The 26,387-nt window shown below is 44.0% G+C and overlaps 1 protein-coding gene across 1 annotated transcript in view; it reads left to right on the top strand.

Annotated features, from left to right (window-relative positions):
- SEC22A (SEC22 homolog A, vesicle trafficking protein) overlaps positions 1-26,387 on the top strand; it is a 58,297-nt gene that overhangs the window by 4,105 nt on the left and 27,805 nt on the right. Inside the window, exon 2 of the mRNA XM_075829032.1 lies at positions 23,387-23,587. Within this exon, the coding sequence (XP_075685147.1) occupies positions 23,406-23,587 (182 nt within the window). The 5' untranslated portion in view covers positions 23,387-23,405. The remainder of the gene's footprint in view (positions 1-23,386; positions 23,588-26,387) is intronic.

Raw genomic sequence — 26,387 nt, 5'->3', positions numbered from 1 at the left:
TATAGAGAGAATGTCACCCGGTATACACCGCCTATAGAGAGAGTGTCACCCGGTATACACCGCCTATAGAGAGAGTGACACCCGGTATACACCGCCTATACAGAGAGTGACACCCGGTATACACCGCCTATACAGAGAGTGTCACCCGGTATGCACCGCCTATAGAGAGAGTGTCACCCGGTATGCACCGCCTATAGAGAGAGTGTCACCCGGTATACACCGCCTATAGAGAGAGTGTCACCCGGTATACACCGCCTATAGAGAGAATGACACCCGCTGTACACCGCCTATAGAGAGAGTGACCCCCGGTATACACCGCCTATAGAGAGAGTGTCACCCGGTATACACCGCCTATAGAGAGAGTGTCACCCGGTATACACCGCCTATAGAGAGAGTGTCACCCGGTATACACCGCCTATAGAGAGAGTGACACCCACTGTACACCGCGTATAGAGAGAATGATACCCGGTGTACACCGCGTATAGAGAGAATGGCACCCGGTGTACACCGCCTATAGAGGGAGTGACACCCGGTATACACCGCCTATAGAGAGTGTCACCCGGTATACACCGCCTATAGAGAGAGTGTCACTCGGTATACACCGCCTATAGAGGGAGTGACACCCGGTATACACCGCCTATAGAGAGTGTCACCCGGTATACACCGCCTATAGAGAGAGTGTCACTCGGTATACACCGCCTATAGAGAGAGTGTCACCCGCTGTACACCGCCTATAGAGAGAGTGACACCCGCTGTACACCGCCTATAGAGAGAATGGCACCCGGTGTGCACCGCGTATAGAGAGAATGGCACCCGGTGTACACTGCCTATAGAGAGAATGACACCCGGTATACACCGCCTGTAGAGAGAGTGACACCCGGTATACACCGCCTGTAGAGAGAATGACACCCGGTATACACCGCCTGTAGAGAGAGTGTCACCCGGTATACACCGCCTATAGAGAGAGTGACACCCGGTATACACCGCCTATAGAGGGAGTGACACCCGGTATACACCGCCTATAGAGAGAGTGACACCCGGTATACACCGCCTATAGAGAGAATGTCACCCGGTATACACCGCCTATAGAGAGAGTGACACCCGCTATACACCGCCTATAGAGAGAGTGACACCCGGTATACACCGCCCATAGAGAGAATGACACCCGGTGTACACCGCCTATAGAGAGAATGACACCCGCTGTACACCGCCTATAGAGAGAGTGACCCCCGGTGTACACCGCCTATAGAGAGAGTGACACCCGGTATACACCGCCTATAGAGAGAATGTCACCCGGTATACACCGCCTATGGAGAGAGAGTGACACCCGGTATACACCGCCTATAGAGAGAGTGACACCCGGTATACACCGCCTATAGAGAGAGTGACACCCGGTATACACTGCCTATAGAGAGAATGTCACCCGGTATACACCGCCTATAGAGAGAGAGTGACACCCGGTATACACCGCCTATAGAGAGTGTCACCCGGTATACACCGCCTATAGAGAGAGTGTCACCCGGTATACACCGCCTATAGAGAGAGTGTCACCCGGTATACACCGCCTATAGAGAGAGTGTCACCCGCTGTACACCGCTTATAGAGAGAGTGACACCCGCTGTACACCGCCTATAGAGAGAATGGCACCCGGTGTGCACCGCGTATAGAGAGAATGGCACCCGGTGTACACCGCCTATAGAGAGAATGACACCCGGTATACACCGCCTATAGAGAGAGTGACACCCGGTATACACCGCCTGTAGAGAGAATGACACCCGGTATACACCGCCTGTAGAGAGAGTGTCACCCGGTATACACCGCCTACAGAGAGAGTGACACCCGGTATACACCGCCTATAGAGGGAGTGACACCCGGTATACACCGCCTATAGAGAGAGTGACACCCGGTATACACCGCCTATAGAGAGAGTGACACCCGGTATACACCGCCTATAGAGAGAATGTCACCCGGTATACACCGCCTATAGAGAGAGTGACACCCGCTATACACCGCCTATAGAGAGAGTGACAACCGGTATACACCGCCTATAGAGAGAATGACACCCGGTATACAATGCCTATAGAGAGAATGACACCCGGTGTACACCGCGTATAGAGAGAATGGCACTCGGTGTACACCGCGTATAGAGAGAATGGCACCCTGTGTGCACCGCGTATAGAGAGAATGGCACCCAGTGTGCACCGCCTATAGAGAGAATGACACCCGGTATACACCGCCTGTAGAGAGAATGACACCCGGTATACACCGCCTGTAGAGAGAATGACACCCGGTATACACCGCCTGTAGAGAGAGTGACACCCGGTATACACCGCCTTTAGAGAGAGTGACACCCGGTATACACCGCCTATAGAGAGAGTGACACCCGGTATACACCGCCTATAGAGAGAGTGTCACCCGGTATACACCGCCTATAGAGAGAGTGTCACCCGCTGTACACCGCCTATAGAGAGAGTGACACCCGCTGTACACCGCCTATAGAGAGAGTGACACCCGCTGTACACCGCCTATAGAGAGAGTGTCACCCGGTGTACACCGCCTATAGAGAGAATGACACCCGGTGTACACCGCGTATAGAGAGAATGACACTCGGTGTACACCGCGTATAGAGAGAATGGCACCCGGTGTACACCGCCTATAGAGAGAATGGCACACGGTGTACACCGCCTGTAGAGAGAATGACACACGGTATACACCGCCTGTAGAGAGAATGACACCCGGTATACACCGCCTGTAGAGAGAGTGTCACCCGGTATACACCGCCTGTAGAGAGAGTGACACCCGGTATACATCGCCTGTAGAGGGAGTGACACCCGGTACACACCTCCTATAGAGGGAGTGACACCCGGTACACACCGCCTATAGAGAGAGAGTGACACCCGGTATACACCGCCTATAGAGGGAGTGTCACCCGGTATACACCGCCTTTAGAGAGAGTGACACCCGGTGTACACCGCGTATAGAGAGAGAGTGACACCCGGTATACACCGCCTATAGAGAGAGTGACACCTGGATGTTGGGTGAAGTTGTCCTGGGAGATGAGTGGTCTGGTAGGTCTTTATATAGATATTGCTACTGTAGAAATGTCATGGCGGTTGTTATTATTGATTTCTCTGTTTAACCCCTTAGTGACCAGCCCATTTTAGGCCTTAATGACCAAGCTATTTTATTCGTTTTTCTATAGTCGCATTCAAAGAACGTTTTTATTTGTTCGTCTACATAGCTGTATGAGGACTTGTTTTTTGCGGGATTAGTTGTGCTTTTTAATGGCACCATTTTTGGGTACATATAATTTTTATATTAACTTTTATTAACCTTTTTGGGGGGGATTATAAAAAAAACCTGAAATTCCGCCATTGTTCTGTGCGTTTTTAAATTGACGCCGTTCACTATGCGACGTAAATAACATGTTACCTTTATTCTATGGGTCGGTACGATTACGGCGATACCACATGTGTAGAGGTTTTTTTTATGTTTTACGACTTTTGCACAATAAAAACACTTTTGAACTAAAATTATTTGTTTTTGCCTCGTCGCTTTCCAAGAGCCGTAACTTTTTTATTTTTCCATCAATGTAGTGATTTTTTGGGCTTGTTTTCTGCGGGACAAGACGTAGTTTTGATTGGTACTGTTTTGGGGTGCATGGGACTTATTGATTCATTTTTATTATGACTTTTTTGGGGGGCAATGGAAAAAAATTGCAATTTCGCCATGGTTTTTTGCGTTTTTTTTACGGTGTTCACTTTGCGGTTTAAATTACATATTAACTTTATTAATGGAGTCATTACGGTCGCGGCGATACCACATGTGTACTTTTTTTTTTTTGACACTTTTACTAAATAAAACCACTTTTTATGGAAAAAAATGGTTTTATTTATTTTTTTACTGTACTTTATTAATAATCTTTATTTCACTTTGATGACTTATTTTATTAGTCCCACTAGGGGACTTTACTGTGCGATATTCCGATCGCTGCTATAATGCTCTGGTATACTTCGTATACCAGAGCATTATTGCCCGTCAGTGTAAATCTGACAGGCAATCTGTTAGGACGTGCCTCCGGCGCGTCCTTACAGGAATATGTCCAGGGCAGACCTGGGGGCTTTTATCAGGCCCCCGGCTGCCATGACACCCCATCGGAGACCCGCGATTTCATTCGCGGGCCGCCGATGGGTGACAGAGGGAGCGCACTCCCTCTGTAAACAAAGTTAAATGCCGCGGTCGCTATTGACGGCGGCATTTAACGGGTTAAACGGCCGCGATCGAAGTAAACTTCGATCGCGGGCGTTGGAGCAGGAGCTCAGCTGTCATCAGACAGCAGAGCCCCGGCTCCTGCCTGCACGGGAGACCCGTGCAGGACTTAGACTAGGCTGACGTGAAAAGGCGTCAGCCTAGCCTAAAGCCCATTAGTGAATCATGTGAAAAGGCGTATTAGTGGTCACTAAGGGGTTAACAAGTAATTAGGACTTATAATTTGTGAACTTTTCCCGTTGATCATCTGATAAACGTTGCGTTGAGCTGCGGATGAGGAGTCTATGTCAGGAGGTGGGCACATTATAGTTCAGGCACGGACAATATGTTCTTCTCCAGCTGGGAGGATGCAAGGCATGCTGGAAGGTGTAGTTCCACAGCGGTTGGTGAGACACAGATTGCTGGGGCCCCCGAGGTCTTTGCTTTCACTCAGTGATGAGATGAAGATGCCGCCGCCGCTGCAGCCGTCCTCTCTGCAACAGAAAGCACCCAGAACACTGCAGGTTGTGTACGAGGCTTTATCACAATTCCTCCAGATCAAATAAAATGTTAATGTTGTTCTGCGTCCCGCATGTTAGAGAACCGCAGATCTATCGTAAGTTATTCACAATGAGGGAGATGTACTGAGCAAGAGGCGCCAGAATTTTTGCTCAATTTGCGCCTAAAATGTGGCGTACATGGCGTAAATAGTTTATTTGATGCCAAATTGATTGTGTTTTAGATACTTTATTCACCTTTCTCGACGGTTTTGAAAATTGTCTAGAAAGAGGCGTGGCTATGAGTAAAAAAATGCGCCAGATTTATTAACTTTGTGTTCCGTTTTTGTTGCCACAAAATATTGATGTAAAGTTCGCCAATCATGACGCGGCGCAAGTAAGAGAAGTGTCTAGGAAGACGCGACAATTATCATACAGCGGGCGCCATTGTGATACTTTTCGCCTGTCTACATTTAGGACAGTGTCAATAAACCACAATAAATCTCCCCCATCGTGTGCGGATGAGCAGATTGTACGGATGAGCGTCTCCACCATATTGAATTTCCTCAGATTGGTTCATTATGAAGGGTAATTGTATAACGGAGAACGTGCAGCTGTGAAGCGGGATCATCCACTGCGAACCTACATGAAAATGGAAGGAAAGTACAATCCCATAATATACAGCCATCCCATAATAGAGCAGAGAATCTGGGGGTATCACCGGCTGTTACCCTTCGCCTGACCCGCCATAGATCGCTGTATAATATAATGGGAGCGTTCTTGCTGATATCCAGCAGCTGAAAAGCTGAGGCCCCATGCACAGCGTGATTACGGGCACGGCCGGCCGCGGACAGTCATCTGCATTTGCGGTCTGTAAAATAAAGAAAAATGACGTCCTATTTTTCACCGAAGCTTTCTACGGCACGGACACCTTCCCGTAAATATATGGGAAGGTGTCCGTGCGCCATAGAAATTAATGGAACTGTATTCTGATCCGCAATTACGGTCTGTCACGTCGTCGTGTTGTGTGTTTGGGGCCTAACAAAGGCTCACTGTAGCCATCAGCCCGGAGTCCAGGACAGGAGAGAGGTTTGTGCTACTGAGTTAAAGGGCTTTTCCAGTCCCTAAAAATTGATGGCCTATCCTCAGGATAAGTAATCAATTTCTGATCGGTCGGGATCCGACTCCCAGGAGGGGCCGCAGCGTTCATTCACCTTCATTCCTTATCTGCTCGGACTGTAAATGGCCAACACACTTTTAGCGGAGGTTCACAGTATTACAGCCCTCTCCTATTGATGTAATACTGTGATCCGCCACTACAAGGGTGTTGGCGATTCACAGTGTGAGCGCTGTGGCCCCTTTTAAATCAGCTGATCCCAGGAGTCGGACCCCAACCGACCAGATATTGATGACCTATCCTGAGGATAGGCATCATTTTTTAGGGACTGGGACACCCCTTTAAGCTTACAGGAAATTGTCTACACTGATACATTGTAACAAACTCAGCTGTAAGAAGTCTTAGGTCAAGATGGGTTTTCAGCCCCTGGATGTAAACATGAATGATTCCATTCATTGACAGCAAGCAGAAATCTTTTATTAGGTGAAGAATTGGAGCACAAAGTCTATTAGAAATTTGCAGAACTTTGCATTGCACAATGATAAAACTTTATTTACACGGACAGTTGTACAAGAATCTACGGAGGAGTTTCACCTGCGTCTGGACTCTCAGTTTGCTGCTCACGGGACGGAAGTGCTGTGAATTTTCCGTTATGTAAGACCTCATGCACACGAACGTATTTTTTCCCTCCCGTAAATACGGGTCCGGTGTCTCCCGTATTCCACCCGTATTTACGGGCACGTATTCTCTGCAAAATTGCACTGCACTAATCGGCAGCCCCTTCCCTCTATCAGTGCAGGATAGAGAGAAGGGGCAGCCCTTTCCGAGGTAAAAGTAAAAGAAATTCATACTTACCGGCCGTTGCCTTGGTGACACGTCCCTCTCTTGACATCCAGCCCGACATCCCTGGATAACGCGCAGTCCATGTGACCGCTGCAGCCTGTGATTGGCTGCAGCCTGTGATTGGCCTGTGATTGGCTGCAGCCTGTGATTGGCCTGTGATTGGCTGCAGCCTGTGATTAGCCTGTGATTGGCTGCAGCCGTCACTTAGACTGAAACGTCATCCTGGGAGGCCGGACTGGAGACAGAAGCAGGGAGTTCTCGGTAAGTATGAACTTCTATTTTTTTACAGGTTGCTGTATATTGGGATCGGTAGTCACTGTCCAGGGTGCAGAAACAGTTACTGCCGATCGCTTAACTCTTTCAGCACCCTGGACAGTGACTATTTACTGACGTCTCCTAGCAACGCTCCCGTAATTATGGGAGCTCCATTGACTTCTATGTGCTGCCCGTGCCATTATTACGGCCTGAAATAGGACATATTCTATCTTTTTCAACGGCACGGGCACCTTCTCGTAAGCATACGGGGAGGTACCCGTGGCCAATAGAAGTCTATGGGCCCATTATTTCGGGTCGTAATTACGACCCATAATAACGGGAGTTTTTACGGTCGTGTGCATAAGGCCTAAGGCCCCATGCACACGAACGTGCTTTTGCGGCCGCAATTCCTCAGAAAATCGACGGGAGAATTGCGGCCCCATTCATTCCTATGGTGCCATACACACGACCGTGGTTTCCACAGTCCGTGCACGGCCCGGGAGCCCGCACCGCAGAAAGAACGGACATGTCTTATTACGGCCGCATTCTGCGGTTCGGGCTCATTGAAAATAATGGCCGCGGCCATGTGTACGGCCTGAAATTTGCGGGCGGCTCGCGGCTGTCAGGCCCCATTCACACGAACGTGTTTTTGCGGCCGCAATTCCTCCGAAAATCCACGGGAGAATTGCGGCCCCATTCATTTCTATGGGGCCATGCACACAACCGTAGTTTTTACTGTCCGTGCATGGCCCGGGAGCCAGCACCGCAGAAAGAACGGACCTGTCTTATTACGGCCGTGTTCTGCGGTCCGAGCTCATTGAAAATAATGGCCGCGGCCATGTGCATTGCCCGTGATTTGCGGGCGGCTCGCGGCTGAAAGTCCGCAGCCGGCCGACCAGAAAATCCTGGCCGTCCACATGGCTACGGTCGTTGAGAATCCGCACTGCAGATTAATTTCCGCCCGTGTTTTCTGCGGTTTTGTTCCTATCTCCTCCACTTCGCCGCTGTAATACGCTGCAGAATTCCCGTCTTGTGTTCAGGAGGTTTTGCTCGGAGATTTCTTCGTGGAGTTTTCTTCGCTCGTCCTCAGAGATCCCGGCTCAGCAGAATTGGTCTTTGTTTACTTAAATGTTCCCTCCCCCGCTGTCTTCTACCTGGGGCCGATCTCCAAACATCTGCCGCATCCTCGCTCTGTCAATCATCTGCTCGCCACCGAGGACCTCCACGTACATCGCTGCTTTTGGCGTCTTTTTTCAGGATTTCATGGTGTTAGTTTTTCTCGGGTTTCCGCAGTTCATTAAATTCTGTTCTATTGAACAGTTTGAGTTATTAATGTCGCCGTTAATGGAGGCTCCGACAAGACGGACGTATATTTTCACAAGATAAAATCCCAGAGTTTGTATCTTCAGCCAACATTGCAGAACATAAAAGGGCCATTTACTTCAGCGCATATTTCATCTTTACTGGAGAGTAATAACGCGCCTGCAAATCCATCACCGTACAACCGAGGAGGGGAAATCATACATGGTGATTCCTAAAATCTAAAGTAGTGATCATGGGGGAGGGGAGGTGTCTGCCTTCCCGTCACTCATCCAATTGAAGTACTCTACAGTCATCCCCCCACCTGCCTGACATGTCTGATAACAGAGAACAATAGATCGTATTCACCTGTCCTACAGTCATCCTCTCCCAGCCTGACATGTCTGATAACAGAGAACAATAGATTGTATTCACCTGTCCTACAGTCATCCTCCCCCAGCCTGACATGTCTGATAACAGAGAACAATAGATTGTATGCCCCTGTCCTACAGTCATCCTCTCCCCAGCCTGACATGTCTGATAACAGAGAACAATAGATTGTATTCACCTGTCCTACAGTCATCCTCTCCCCAGCCTGACATGTCTGATAACAGAGAACAATAGATTGTATGCCCCTGTCCTACAGTCATCCTCACCCAGCCTGACATGTCTGATAACAGAGAACAATATATTGTATGCCCCTGTCCTACAGTCATCCTCTCCCCAGCCTGACATGTCTGATAACAGAGAACAATAGATTGTATGCACCTGTCCTACAGTCATCCTCCCCCAGCCTGACATGTCTGATAACAGAGAACAATAGATTGTATGCCCCTGTCCTACAGTCATCCTCTCCCCAGCCTGACATGTCTGATAACAGAACAATAGATTGTATTCACCTGTCCTACAGTCATCCTCTCCCCAGCCTGACATGTCTGATAACAGAGAACAATAGATTGTATGCCCCTGTCCTACAGTCATCCTCTCCCCAGCCTGACATGTCTGATAACAGAGAACAATAGATTGTATTCACCTGTCTTACAGTCATCCTCTCCCCAGCCTGACATGTCTGATAACAGAGAACAATAGATTGTATGCACCTGTCCTACAGTCATCCTCTCCCCAGCCTGACATTTCTGATAACAGAGAACAATAGATTGTGTTCCTCTGTCCTCACGTAGGACATCATATTACAGGGACAGGTCTGTTCTCCTATTAGACAAGCAGCACAAAAAAATATTGTACTGTTTGGCTAATAAGAGCGATCAAAGAATACAGCGTACTTGGTTATAAATCTGGTGTATTACTTGTCCCCCCGCCCTCCTCACAGCGATTGTCCGGCGGTTTGTGATGTACGTTTTTTTATGTACCCCATATGTTGTCATAATTTGCTGTTTGGGCACACGGCGGGGCTCAGAAGGGAAGGAGCTCCATTTGGCTTTTGGAGCACAGATTTTGCTGGATTGGTTTCTTGGCACCATGTCGTATTTCCAAAGCCCCTGTGGGACCAAAACTGTGGAAACTCCCCCAAAGGGACTATATTTGGGAATCTATACCCCTTGAATTCATCTAGGGTTGTAGTGAGCATTTTGACCCAACGGATGTTTCATAGATTTTATTAGAATTGGGCAGTGAAAATAAAAAAAAATTCATTTTCTCAACAAATAAAGGAGAAAGAACTCCAACATTTGTAAACAATTTCTCCCGCGTACAGCAATACCCCACATGTGGTCATAAAGGTATGTTCTGGCACACGGCGGGGCTCAGAAGGGAAGCTGTGGAGAGTTTTCATCTCCAGCTCTTGTGAGAGATCAGTCTTGTACTTTGTCTGCCGAACTGGCAAGGGGGCGTGTCTCTGTCCGTAGCACTGACACGCCCCCTTGCCTGTTCGGGTGAAAAGACTGTAATCGCACACTCTCTCGGCACTGTCCATATCTGATTGGACAGTGTCACAGCCATAGTAACACGCCCCGTTGACTGTTGAGGGGGTTATTTAAATATCGGGCGCCAAATATAACGGCACCGATATCTAAATAACGGAGGAGGGTAGAAAAAAAATGTAAAGTGCCCCTGGGTTTGTGTAGCCCTCCCCATTACATGCTGCACATGTATGGGGAGGTGAGAGGTTCTCTTTAACTTATTTTATTTTTTCATAGACGTAGTGGGACGAGCTGTAGTTATTATTGGTACCATTTTGGGATAGATGCAACTTTTTTATCACTTTTTATCCTATTTTTTGGGAGGCCAGGTGACCACAAAACAGCGATTCTGACATAGTTTCTTCGTTTTTTTATATACAGAGTTCACCATGCGTTATGCATTACATGTTAACTTTATTCTGCGGGTCAGTCCGATTCTGGCGATACCGAATTTATAGCAATTTTGTTTTACAACTTTTTGCACAATACATTCTTTTGACAAAAGTAATTTAATTTTTTCTGTCGCCATGTTGTGAGAACCATTTTGTTTTAATTTTTTTGTCGGTGGAGCTGTGTGAGGGTTTGTTTTTTGCGAGACGAGCTATAGTTTTTATAGGTACCATTTTTGGATACATGCGGCTTTTGGATCACTTTATATTCCAATTTTTGGAGGGCGAGGTGACCAAAAAACGGCATTCACTGCGCGGGATAAATAACATAATATTTTTATAGTTCAGGCTGTTACGGACGCAGCGATATCACATATGTGTGGTTTATTTTTTAATAAATAAATAATTTCAATAATAAAGGACTTGATAAAGGGAAAAAGGGCGATTGTGTTTTATTTTAATATTTGAAACTTTTATATTATTTTTATAACTTTTTTTTCACTTCTTTTACACTTTGTTTTAGTCCTACTGGGGGACTTGAAGGTCCAACTGTCTGATTTATGTTCTAATACATTGCACTACCTATGTAGTGCAATGTATTAGACCTGACAGTCGTTCACTGGCAGCAAGCTGATTAGGTTCCACCTCCTGGCGGGGCCTAATTGGATCCCATAATGGCAGACCAGAAGGCCATTGTTAGGCCTCCTGTTGCCATAGCAGCCTTCTGCCCCCCCCCCCCCTCAGCGATCACAGGGGTGCCGATTTGGCTACAAACCACTTAGATGCAGCTTTCGCTTTCTAAGGAGTTAATGGCAGGGATTGGAGTCCGCTGTAACATACTTCATACAGCTTCTGAGCCCGCGCCATCTTCCCAGCCGTACTGGAAGCCTTGGCCTAGGAGGCTTTCGTACTAGGCAGACTGGGAGGCCAGTATTAGGCCTCCAGTTGCCATTGCAGCCATCGGCACCCTGGCGATCTCGTCGCTGAGGTGGCGATTGGCTACAAACACCTTAAATGCCCCGGTCGCTTTTGACCGATGCATTTAAAGGGTAATGGCAGGGATCGGAGCTAACTTCAATCTTTGCCATTCATTACACCAGGGTGTCAGCTGTAACATGCAGCTGACACCCGAAGATGATGGCACTGACTCCGCTGCTGAGCCTGTGCCATCCATTTGTCATATGGATACAGCATTTTGCGGGAAGTACTGGCTTTCCATGACGTATCCATACGACAAATGTCGGGAAGGAGTTAAACAGGTGCAAGACTTGTTACAGTGTCTCTAACTTGTAACAAACCCATCAGCTGTGCACGATGCATCGGAACTTCAAAACTGATTCGATACCGTTATTTCATATATTTCGATACTAAGCTGTGCGGCCGCGGTATAGTAACACAAGAATGTATGAGAGCGGGGCTGCGGCTGTGTAATACAGCCATTGCCGCGCTCCTGAGTTCTGACAAGTGTGCGCATTCAGCATGATGTAATGCGACCAGCGCTGCACTAATGAGAGGCGGCACTGAAGACCGAACATGGCGGGCGCACTGCAAAACACTCCTATATTCTGTCTTCAGTGCCGGCACCGCCGCTTATTAGATCAGTGGCAGCCGCATCACCTCATACTAACCACGCGCGCACTTGTTGTCAGGAGCGGGGCAATGACTATATTACACAGCCACAGCCCCGCTCTAACAGCGGAGATGAGAGAAACCTCTCATCTCCGCCACTATTCCCCTGAATGCTGCGATCAAAGCTGACCGCCACCGCAACATTCAGGGAAAAATGACAAGGGGGGATGCCCCTAGATCGCATCACAGGGAATTCCTGTGACGCGATCGAGGGCCATACCATATATGGGCAGACAGCCCAGGGTCCATTGAAGGTCCTAACAACTGCCTGTGTACTATCAGTATATAGATATATGCCTGTGTACTATCAGTATATAGATGTATGCCTGTGTACTATCAGTATATAGATATATGCCTGTGTACTATCCGTATATAGATATATGCCTGTGTGCTATCAGTATATAGATATATGCCTGTGTACTATCAGTATATAGATATATGCCTGTGTGCTATCAGTATATAGATATACGCCTGTGTACTATCAGTATATAGATATATGCCTGTGTACTATCAGTGTATAGATATATGCCTGTGTACTATCAGTATATAGATATATGCCTGTGTACTATCAGTATATAGATATATGCCTGTGTGCTATCAGTATATAGATGTATGCCTGTGTGCTATCAGTATATAGATATATTCCTGTCTACTATCAGTGTATAGATATATGCCTGTGTACTATCAGTATATAGATATATGCCTGTGTACTATCAGTATATAGATATATGCCCGTGTACTATCGGTATATAGATATATGCCCGTGTGCTATCGGTATATAGATATATGCCTGTGTGCTATCAGTATATAGATATATGCCTGTGTGCTATCAGTATATAGATATATGCCCGTGTACTATCAGTATATAGATATATGCCCGTGTACTATCAGTATATAGATATATGCCCGTGTACTATCAGTATATAGATATATGCCCGTGTACTATCAGTATATAGATATATGCCTGTGTACTATCAGTATATAGATATATGCCTGTGTGCTATCAGTATATAGATGTATGCCTGTGTGCTATCAGTATATAGATATATTCCTGTCTACTATCAGTGTATAGATATATGCCTGTGTACTATCAGTATATAGATATATGCCTGTGTACTATCAGTATATAGATATATGCCCGTGTACTATCAGTATATAGATATATGCCCGTGTACTATCAGTATATAGATATATGCCCGTGTACTATCAGTATATAGATATATGCCTGTGTACTATCAGTATATAGATATATGCCTGTGTGCTATCAGTATATAGATGTATGCCTGTGTACTATCAGTATATAGATATATGCCTGTGTGCTATCAGTATATAGATATATGCCTGTGTGCTATCAGTATATAGATATATGCCTGTGTACTATCAGTATATAGATATATGCCTGTGTGCTATCAGTATATAGATATATGCCCGTGTACTATCAGTATATAGATATATGCCCGTGTGCTATCAGTATATAGATATATGCCTGTGTGCTATCAGTATATAGATATATGCCCGTGTGCTATCAGTATATAGATATATGCCCGTGTACTATCAGTATATAGATATATGCCTGTGTACTATCAGTATATAGATATATGCCTGTGTACTATCAGTATATAGATATATGCCTGTGTACTATCAGTATATAGATATATGCCCGTGTACTATCAGTATATAGATATATGCCTGTGTACTATCAGTATATAGATATATGCCTGTGTACTATCAGTATATAGATATATGCCTGTGTACTATCAGTATATAGATATATGCCTGTGTGCTATCAGTATATAGATATATGCCTGTGTACTATCAGTATATAGATATATGCCTGTGTGCTATCTGTATATAGATATATGCCTGTGTACTATCAGTATATAGATATATGCCTGTGTGCTATCAGTATATAGATATATGCCTGTGTGCTATCTGTATATAGATATATGCCTGTGTACTATCAGTATATAGATGTATGCCTGTGTGCTATCAGTATATAGATATATGCCTGTGTACTATCAGTATATAGATATATGCCTGTGTGCTATCAGTATATAGATATATGCCTGTGTACTATCAGTATATAGATATGTGCCTGTGTACTATCAGTATATAGATATATGCCTGTGTGCTATCAGTATATAGATATATGCCTGTGTACTATCAGTATATAGATATATGCCTGTGTGCTATCAGTATATAGATATATGCCTGTGTGCTATCAGTATATAGATATATGCCTGTGTGCTATCAGTATATAGATATATGCCTGTGTGCTATCAGTATATAGATATATGCCTGTGTACTATCAGTATATAGATATATGCCTGTGTACTATCAGTATATAGATATATGCCTGTGTGCTATCAGTATATAGATATATGCCTGTGTGCTATCAGTATATAGATATATGCCTGTGTGCTATCAGTATATAGATATATGCCTGTGTACTATCAGTATATAGATATATGCCTGTGTGCTATCAGTATATAGATATATGCCTGTGTGCTATCAGTATATAGATATATGCCTGTGTACTATCAGTATATAGATATACGCCTGTGTGCTATCAGTATATAGATATATGCCTGTGTGCTATCAGTATATAGATATACGCCTGTGTACTATCAGTATATAGATATATGCCTGTGTGCTATCAGTATATAGATATATGGCTGTGTACTATCAGTATATAGATATATGCCTGTGTGCTATCAGTATATAGATATATGCCCGTGTACTATCAGTATATAGATATATGCCTGTGTGCTATCAGTATATAGATATACGCCTGTGTACTATCAGTATATAGATATATGCCTGTGTGCTATCAGTATATAGATATATGCCTGTGTGCTATCAGTATATAGATATATGGCTGTGTGCTATCAGTATATAGATATATGCCTGTGTGCTATCAGTATATAGATATATGCCTGTGTGCTATCAGTATATAGATATATGCCTGTGTGCTATCAGTATATAGATATATGCCTGTGTGCTATCAGTATATAGATATATGCCTGTGTGCTATCAGTATATAGATATATGCCTGTGTGCTATCAGTATATAGATATATGCCTGTGTGCTATCAGTATATAGATATATGCCTGTGTGCTATCAGTATATAGATATATGCCTGTGTGCTATCAGTATATAGATATATGCCTGTGTGCTATCAGTATATAGATATATGCCTGTGTGCTATCAGTATATAGATATATGCCTGTGTGCTATCAGTATATAGATATATGCCTGTGTACTATCAGTATATAGATATATGCCTGTGTACTATCAGTATATAGATATATGCCTGTGTGCTATCAGTATATAGATGTATGCCAGTGTACTATCAGTATATAGATATATGCCTGTGTGCTATCAGTATATAGATATACGCCTGTGTGCTATCAGTATATAGATATATGCCTGTGTGCTATCAGTATATAGATATACGCCTGTGTACTATCAGTATATAGATATATGCCTGTGTGCTATCAGTATATAGATATATGGCTGTGTACTATCAGTATATAGATATATGCCTGTGTGCTATCAGTATATAGATATATGGCTGTGTACTATCAGTATATAGATATATGCCTGTGTACTATCAGTATATAGATATATGCCTGTGTGCTATCAGTATATAGATATACGCCTGTGTACTATCAGTATATAGATATATGCCTGTGTGCTATCAGTATATAGATATATGCCTGTGTGCTATCAGTATATAGATATATGGCTGTGTGCTATCAGTATATAGATATATGCCTGTGTGCTATCAGTATATAGATATATGCCTGTGTGCTATCAGTATATAGATATATGCCTGTGTGCTATCAGTATATAGATATATGCCTGTGTGCTATCAGTATATAGATATATGCCTGTGTGCTATCAGTATATAGATATATGCCTGTGTGCTATCAGTATATAGATATATGCCTGTGTGCTATCAGTATATAGATATATGCCTGTGTGCTATCAGTATATAGATATATGCCTGTGTGCTATCAGTATATAGATATATGCCTGTGTGCTATCAGTATATAGATATATGCCCGTGTGCTATCAGTATATAGATATATGCCCGTGTACTATCAGTATATAGATATATGCCTGTGTACTATCAGTATATAGATATATGCCTGTGTACTATCAGTATATAGATATATGCCTGTGTGCTATCAGTATATAGATGTATGCCAGTGTACTATCAGTATATAGATATATGCCTGTGTACTATCAGTATATAGATATATGCCTGTGTACTATCAGTATATAGATATATGCCTGTGTACTATCAGTATATAGATATATGCCTGTGTGCTATCAGTATATAGATATATGCCTGTGTACTATCAGTATATAGATATATGCCTGTGTGCTATCAGTATATAGATATATGCCTGTGTGCTATCAGTATATAGATATATGGCTGTGTGCTATCAGTATATAGATATATGCCTGTGTACTATCAGTATATAGATATATGCCTGTGTGCTATCAGTATATAGATATATGCCTGTGTGCTATCAGTATATAGATATATGCCTGTGTACTATCAGTATATAGATATATGCCAGTGTACTATCAGTATATAGATATATGCCTGTGTGCTATCAGTATATAGATATATGCCTGTGTGCTATCAGTATATAGATATATGCCTGTGTGCTATCAGTATATAGATATATGGCTGTGTGCTATCAGTATATAGATATGTGCCTGTGTACTATCAGTATATAGATATATGCCTGTGTGCTATCAGTATATAGATATATGCCTGTGTACTATCAGTATATAGATATATGCCTGTGTGCTATCAGTATATAGATATATGCCTGTGTGCTATCAGTATATAGATATATGCCTGTGTGCTATCAGTATATAGATATATGCCTGTGTGCTATCAGTATATAGATATATGCCTGTGTACTATCAGTATATAGATATATGCCTGTGTACTATCAGTATATAGATATATGCCTGTGTGCTATCAGTATATAGATATATGCCTGTGTGCTATCAGTATATAGATATATGCCTGTGTGCTATCAGTATATAGATATATGCCTGTGTACTATCAGTATATAGATATATGCCTGTGTGCTATCAGTATATAGATATATGCCTGTGTGCTATCAGTATATAGATATATGCCTGTGTACTATCAGTATATAGATATACGCCTGTGTGCTATCAGTATATAGATATATGCCTGTGTGCTATCAGTATATAGATATACGCCTGTGTACTATCAGTATATAGATATATGCCTGTGTGCTATCAGTATATAGATATATGGCTGTGTACTATCAGTATATAGATATATGCCTGTGTGCTATCAGTATATAGATATATGCCCGTGTACTATCAGTATATAGATATATGCCTGTGTGCTATCAGTATATAGATATACGCCTGTGTACTATCAGTATATAGATATATGCCTGTGTGCTATCAGTATATAGATATATGCCTGTGTGCTATCAGTATATAGATATATGGCTGTGTGCTATCAGTATATAGATATATGCCTGTGTGCTATCAGTATATAGATATATGCCTGTGTGCTATCAGTATATAGATATATGCCTGTGTGCTATCAGTATATAGATATATGCCTGTGTGCTATCAGTATATAGATATATGCCTGTGTGCTATCAGTATATAGATATATGCCTGTGTGCTATCAGTATATAGATATATGCCTGTGTGCTATCAGTATATAGATATATGCCTGTGTGCTATCAGTATATAGATATATGCCTGTGTGCTATCAGTATATAGATATATGCCTGTGTGCTATCAGTATATAGATATATGCCTGTGTGCTATCAGTATATAGATATATGCCTGTGTGCTATCAGTATATAGATATATGCCTGTGTACTATCAGTATATAGATATATGCCTGTGTACTATCAGTATATAGATATATGCCTGTGTGCTATCAGTATATAGATGTATGCCAGTGTACTATCAGTATATAGATATATGCCTGTGTGCTATCAGTATATAGATATACGCCTGTGTGCTATCAGTATATAGATATATGCCTGTGTGCTATCAGTATATAGATATACGCCTGTGTACTATCAGTATATAGATATATGCCTGTGTGCTATCAGTATATAGATATATGGCTGTGTACTATCAGTATATAGATATATGCCTGTGTGCTATCAGTATATAGATATATGGCTGTGTACTATCAGTATATAGATATATGCCTGTGTACTATCAGTATATAGATATATGCCTGTGTGCTATCAGTATATAGATATACGCCTGTGTACTATCAGTATATAGATATATGCCTGTGTGCTATCAGTATATAGATATATGCCTGTGTGCTATCAGTATATAGATATATGGCTGTGTGCTATCAGTATATAGATATATGCCTGTGTGCTATCAGTATATAGATATATGCCTGTGTGCTATCAGTATATAGATATATGCCTGTGTGCTATCAGTATATAGATATATGCCTGTGTGCTATCAGTATATAGATATATGCCTGTGTGCTATCAGTATATAGATATATGCCTGTGTGCTATCAGTATATAGATATATGCCTGTGTGCTATCAGTATATAGATATATGCCTGTGTGCTATCAGTATATAGATATATGCCTGTGTGCTATCAGTATATAGATATATGCCTGTGTGCTATCAGTATATAGATATATGCCCGTGTGCTATCAGTATATAGATATATGCCCGTGTACTATCAGTATATAGATATATGCCTGTGTACTATCAGTATATAGATATATGCCTGTGTACTATCAGTATATAGATATATGCCTGTGTGCTATCAGTATATAGATGTATGCCAGTGTACTATCAGTATATAGATATATGCCTGTGTACTATCAGTATATAGATATATGCCTGTGTACTATCAGTATATAGATATATGCCTGTGTACTATCAGTATATAGATATATGCCTGTGTGCTATCAGTATATAGATATATGCCTGTGTACTATCAGTATATAGATATATGCCTGTGTGCTATCAGTATATAGATATATGCCTGTGTGCTATCAGTATATAGATATATGGCTGTGTGCTATCAGTATATAGATATATGCCTGTGTACTATCAGTATATAGATATATGCCTGTGTGCTATCAGTATATAGATATATGCCTGTGTGCTATCAGTATATAGATATATGCCTGTGTACTATCAGTATATAGATATATGCCAGTGTACTATCAGTATATAGATATATGCCTGTGTGCTATCAGTATATAGATATATGCCTGTGTGCTATCAGTATATAGATATATGCCTGTGTGCTATCAGTATATAGATATATGGCTGTGTGCTATCAGTATATAGATATATGCCTGTGTGCTATCAGTATATAGATATATGGCTGTGTGCTATCAGTATATAGATATATGCCTGTGTGCTATCAGTATATAGATATATGGCTGTGTACTATCAGTATATAGATATATGGCTGTGTGCTATCAGTATATAGATATGTCAGTACATTCAAGTTTCAAAAAATAAAGTAAAAACATAAAATGATATTAAATAAAAATCCACATACACATTTTTTACAATAACCATTAAACTAAGTCTCAATACATAAAATATACACATATTCGGTATCGGCGCGGCCGTTATAACCTTCACAACACACATTTTGCGTCATTTATGATGTCTACACCATGAAAAAATAAGATAAACACTTCTTTCTATCACTTATTACTGAGGCGCGAGGTGCGAGGAATTTAACCTCCGTGCCTCACACTAATAGTAATTAACCCCGTCATGTACCTCACACATTAACCCATTATGACTGAGAAACATTATGGGGTTAATTACTATTAGTGTGAGGCACATTCAAAATTCATCATCGCACCTCGCGCCTCACATCACAAAATGAAAGAACTTATTATTATTTTATTACTGTTGGCAAAGTATCGTTTTAGTATCGAAAATCGCAATACTACACAAAGTATCGGTATCGAAGTCCAAATTCTGGTCTCGTGACATCCGTAGTCAGGACTGAAGTTTTCATTATACAAGATGAAGCTTTCTTAAAACTAGAGGATTATTTATTATTGGGGGTATAAATCTGTAAAAGACATAAATGCGTATGGAGAATCCCGTCCGTCCAAGATGAAATCACTGGGATTAGATATTTACGGAGATCCCATCCAACCATAATCCCTCAGCGTTCTGGAGCCGCAGGGGCCGCACGGACACTTGTCATCGGTTGCGTTTTTTCCTGTGTCTGTGACCAGTTGTGTGACAAAATCTGCTGGTTTATAGTCCCGGGACGCTGACTGTTTATGTCCATAGGGGGCGCCGTCAGATTTCGTGTTCGTTTTAGTCCTGGGGAGCAGATCTGTTCATGCCCATAGGGGGCGCTTTCAGACACAAGGCAGATACCATGTTAGTTGCAGCATCTGGAGTTTGTGTGGCTCCTGGGCTTCTCACTAATTTCTCTGGTTTCTGATATAATTGAGATGCTGCGGTGACGAGCGCTATATCCAGGTATCGCCGAGACGTCCTGTAATCACGGAGAGCGCACCTGCGGCACAGACCTCTGCATCGCGCTCGCCAAGTCTTGTCCTTTCTTTTCAGCCTTCGTCATTGCTAGTTAAACTGCGGGGGATTAGTGAGTAAAACGCTTTCTTACATACGTGAGGCCTGTGTCCTATTGTATTTCTACTAAAATAGTAAATATCATAATAAGAAATTGTCAACTACAGAATTAGTCTATGGACGGACGCGTTTTGACATGGGAAAGATCATTTTTATATGTGTTAGTGGTTAGATGTAGTTTATCTGTAGTTTAAAAAGTTGAAGTAAGTTTTAGGCCATCTTCACGCCTTCATTCATTCTCAGACCCCCGATGTGCAGTCTGCTTCTAGTTTCAGACTTTTCTCATGTGGCCGTGTTCCTTCCAGTAAGGGTATGTTCACACGCCCTATTTATGCCCGTTTTTTGGGACGTAAACGGCCGAAAAATTGGAAGCAGAACACTTTCAAACATCTGCCCATTGATTTGAATGGGAAAAACAGCTTCTGTTTCGACGGTTCGTTTTTTTACACGGCTGTTTTGAAAAACGGCCACGTAAAAAACGGCCACGAAAAAGAAGTGCAGGTCACTGTCTTGGGACATTTTTGGAGCCGTTTTTCATTGACTCTATTGAAAACCGCTCCAAAAGCGCCTCAAAAATCGCGAGTGGCATAAAAAACGTCTGAAAATCAGGAGCTGTTTTCCCTAGAAAAGAGCTCATTATTTTCAGACATTTTTAACTCCGTGTGTGAACATAGCCTAATACATACTGGATATGAGATCTTTGTGTCCAGGATGATGCTGCCTTCACTAGCTCTCATGTATAAGCACAGCTTCATCCCTCTCTGCCATGTGTGCTCTCTACTGTGATACAGTACAACGTGTGCCGCACACCTGCACACTATTCTGTGGGTTCTCTCCTCCCTATCTACAGCCGGTGTGATCTCCGCATCCTCCCCTGCATACTCTGCCATGGGTGCTCTCTTCTCTCTACACTGATACAGCCTGTGTGACCCCCCTCCCCCTGCAGACTCTGACATGGGTGCTCTCTTCTCTCTCTACACTGATACAGCCTGTGTGACCCCCCTCCCCCTGCAGACTCTGACATGGGTGCTCTCTTCTCTCTCTACACTGATACAGCCTGTGTGACCCCCCCCTCCCCCTGCATACTCTGCCATGGGTTCTCTCTTCTCTCTCTACACTGATACATCCTGTGTGATCCCCCCCCCTCTGCAGACTCTGACATGGGTGCTCTCTTCTCTCTACACTGACACAGCCTGTGTGACCCCCCCCCCCTCCCCCTGCAGACTCTGCCATGGGTGCTCTCTTCTCTCTCTACACTGATACAGCCTGTGTGACCCCCCCCCCTCCCCCTGCAGACTCTGCCATGGGTGCTCTCTTCTCTCTCTACACTGATACAGCCTGTGTGACCCCCCCCCTCCCCCTGCATACTCTGCCATGGGTTCTCTCTTCTCTCTCTACACTGATACATCCTGTGTGATCCCCCCCCTCTGCAGACTCTGACATGGGTGCTCTCTTCTCTCTACACTGATACAGCCTGTGTGACCCCCCCCCTCCCCCTGCAGACTCTGACATGGGTGCTCTCTTCTCTCTACACTGATACAGCCTGTGTGACCCCCCCCTCCCCCTGCAGACTCTGACATGGGTGCTCTCTTCTCTCTCTACACTGATACAGCCTGTGTGCCCCCCCCCTCCCCCTGCAGACTCTGACATGGGTGCTCTCTTCTCTCTCTACACTGATACAGCCTGTGTGATTCCCCCCCCCCCTGCAGACTCTGCCATGGGTTCTCTCTTCTCTCTACACTGATACAGCCTGTGTGACCCCCTCACTCTTATATATCCCAGGCACAGAGACGACATTATAAATGATGAGAGCGTGATCACTGTGAGTGCCTGTCTTAGGCTGTCTACATAAGATTGATTGCCATTTGGGGTCTGTGGAAAGCTGGGTCACAACCATAGGCGTTACCCATATAGAAGACCAAGATAACTGCAAAACTGGTGAACAGAATATTAAATATTTCACATAAGACGGCAACTTATGGAGCAAATACCCCTTACTAATATATACGTCAAATGCCGTGGGGTCGGAGGCAAATGTATGGGACGCGTTATTATAAAATACCAGAAGCGGTACGTATATTAACGGCTGAAATAAGATTATGATGGCAGAAGTCCGAGGAAAGCACCTCCGTGATTCAGTGTCGAACCTGCGCGTGTCCCCTCAGTGATGTTGTGTATCCCCCAATATTTGACTTGTATGCCCAGCTATATGTAAGAAAGAAAAAAATAGGTCTGCAAGTTTGTGTTTCAATAATTCACCATTTGCTGTCAGTGAATGGAAACATTCTTGCCCACATGCAGAGGCCGAGAAGCCCTCCTGACCTAGTGTGTACAGCCGCTGTGCTGGTCTGGAGAGCAGTGATGTCACTCCTGCACAATAGAACCGGGCTTGTGGTGATGTCACGTGTCACATGACTGAGTGCTATTAGTGATCTATCACAGTCAGTAAAGTAGTAACTTCCCATAAGATGAGTCTTCTGTACGGCGGCCGCAGCCATGTGACCCTGTCATATATAACACTGTAATATCTCTGTCTCCCTCCAGACTATAAACATTTTTGGAAATGTCCGTCATTCTGTTTGCCTCGGTGGTTCGAGCAAGAGATGGGCTCCCACTTTCTGCCTCCACAGACCACGAACAAAACATTTCCGTACAGGAGACCAAGAAACACCTAAAAGTGCTGTCGCGAAAGTTGGAGCAGCTCCCGGACCGGTGCACCATGAAGAGGGGCCCGCACCATGTTCAGTGAGTAATCCGATGTCATTTCTGCGAGTTCCTGGCGTAAGTTCTAGTAAACGCGTATAGCTAAGCTCCGCCCACTTATATAAAAAATGAGCAGGGTAAAGGCTGAAAAGTAGAAATTTTTGCTACTTTTGATCCGTTTGCAACATTTCTACGCCAGAAAACTGGCGTAGAAACGTTGTTACAATTTCATTTATATGCAGCCTGCTCAGACGGGTGCCACGCGTGGCTGCCATTAACGTTAGTTGTTTACTTTCAGTGGCTGGAAACTTGTCCAGACCTCGTACTGCACATACAGCTGATGGACTTGTTACTGTGTAGGTGGGAACGGTCCAGGATAGAGGAGTTTTGTGCCGCTGCTGCGTTTATCTCACACATTGCCTACACTGATACATTGTGACAAACGTTATCAGGTGCGGGAACAGAACTAAAGGCCCTTTTACACGGGGCGATTATCGGGCAGATCTTTAGTTCATAGAACGCTCGTTGGCGATAATTGTCCTGTGTAAACAGATCAGCGATCAACGAGGAAACGCTCAATCACCTGCCGGTCGTATCGTTTTAAAAAGTGAAGTATTATCGTTGTCGGCGGTGCGTCTTGGTGTGTAAACCGGGAGACGCGCTGCCGACATGATAATAATGTATGGGGACGAGCGATCAGAGTAACGAGCGCTCGTCCCCATCCATAGCTCCGTGTGACAGGAGCAAACAAGTGCCGATCAACGATGTCTCGCTACAGCGTCCGATTATCAGCCGGTGTAATAGGGCCTTTAGTCAGGACCGGTTTGGAAAAAGGTGAGGAAGTCTATTAGAAAGTTGCAGAACTTTTTTTTTTTTTTTTACAGTGATTCTTTTTATTTACAGAAGACTGGACACCGGCCCTTTAATTTAACTCCTGGATCATTTTGGTATATTTTTGTAAGGACCTGCGCACAATAAACCCTAAATACTGGAAATGATTGGCATTGCATCAAGAAAATAGTACTGAGTGCTTGTTCCAGTCGCACAGTAGAGCTGGAGTAAATATATTTTCAGTGTAGTGTCCCTTTAAGACCTCAGATGAAGAGCCCTCCTATAGTGGCAGCGTCAGTGCCAGCGTCAGTGCCAGCTTCGTCTGCCCATTGCGAGATGTGACGTGGGCGCCGATTCATTAGAGCAGATGGTGCGATGACATTATCGATAACCGTGTCTGAGATCAGAAAATACATGGAGGTGACGACTCAGACCGCTGCACCCCACTGTCCCTGGTCACGGCACATCACCCATCATTGCACCCGCTGCAGCTTCCGGAGTCCTTTCCTCTGTGACTTCTCTGCTTTATATTTAGCGGCGGGCTCGGGATTGTTCTGCTGATGAGGACGGAGCCGCCTGGAAATAATTTCCTTACTTTCCATCTCTCGTTTAGTCAAATTAATTCTTCTATCTCTTATTTCTAACAAATCTGAAGTGCTGGCTCCATCCGATAATGAACGCAGGGCGATTACTCAGACTCGGCGCTGTTCACATCTGCCTCTTGATATACGTTTATAACCGGGACCAGGACGCAGTGCCAGATCCGTCATATGACCGACACCACCGGCGGCCCATGGAACCCATTTACTTGCAATGGGGTTTATCGGATCCCGTCATGGTGTCCACCATCTTGACCGAATCTGCGATGGTGGAGCCTCCGACGCAGGTGTGAACTTCGCCTTAATGAGCAGCATGCGATGGAGGTTTCCGGCTCTGACCGCTCTGGTTCTTTACTCATTTGCCAACATTTATTATTTCCTGTTTCTACGTAGCTCCAACATATTCTGCAGCGTTGTACAGATTGTCTCCATTCACATCGGTTTTTGGGGCTCACAATCTAATTTCCCTATTTTAGAGACACCGATGTTCCCAATGTATTACAGAGGGTTTAACCCTGTGCAGATCTGTCCCGGGTGTGTTATAACATCGGAGAGGGATTCCCGGGATTATATGTCGCTTTAGATTCATTTGCAGATAATAATCCATTTGCTAAATCTTTGTATTCACACATTCCAGCATTGGAGACGAGGACTAGAATTCGCAGGTCGTGTATAGTGGTCGGTCTGCAGGTCGTGGGGGTGCCTGTAGAATATTACAGATAACGTCCATTAATCTGTCTTCCTATAGTCCAGAAATCCTGCTACTCCATCATTAGACAAAACATGTCCCAGTGCTAAATTAGCGTAAATCTCCCTGACCGGCACTGGCAGCAGCTCAGCGGTATGTGGGATTATCCCGGAGCCAACTCAGCGGTATGTGGGATTATCCCGGAGCCAACTCAGCGGTATGTGGGATTATCCCAGAGCCAACTCAGCTGTATGTGGGATTATCCCGGAGCCAACTCAACGGTATGTGGGATTATCCCGGAGCCAACTCAGCGGTATGTGGGATTATCCCGGAGCCAACTCAGCGGTATGTGGGATTATCCCGGAGCCAACTCAGCGGTATGTGGGATTATCCCAGAGCCAACTCAGCTGTATGTGGGATTATCCCGGAGCCAACTCAACGGTATGTGGGATTATCCCGGAGCCAACTCAGCGGTATGTGGGATTATCCCGGAGCCAACTCAGCGGTACGTGGGATTATCCCGGAGCCAACTCAGCGGTATGTGGAATTATCCCGGAGCCAACTCAGCGGTATGTGGGATTATCCCAGAGCCAACTCAGCTGTATGTGGGATTATCCCGGAGCCAACTCAACGGTATGTGGGATTATCCCGGAGCCAACTCAGCGGTATGTGGGATTATCCCGGAGCCAACTCAGCGGTATGTGGGATTATCCCGGAGCCAACT

The sequence above is a fragment of the Rhinoderma darwinii genome, chromosome 6 (genome assembly GCF_050947455.1).
Source record: "Rhinoderma darwinii isolate aRhiDar2 chromosome 6, aRhiDar2.hap1, whole genome shotgun sequence".
Classification (NCBI taxonomy): domain Eukaryota; kingdom Metazoa; phylum Chordata; class Amphibia; order Anura; family Rhinodermatidae; genus Rhinoderma; species Rhinoderma darwinii.
This window is presented reverse-complemented; position numbering and strand designations above follow the sequence as displayed.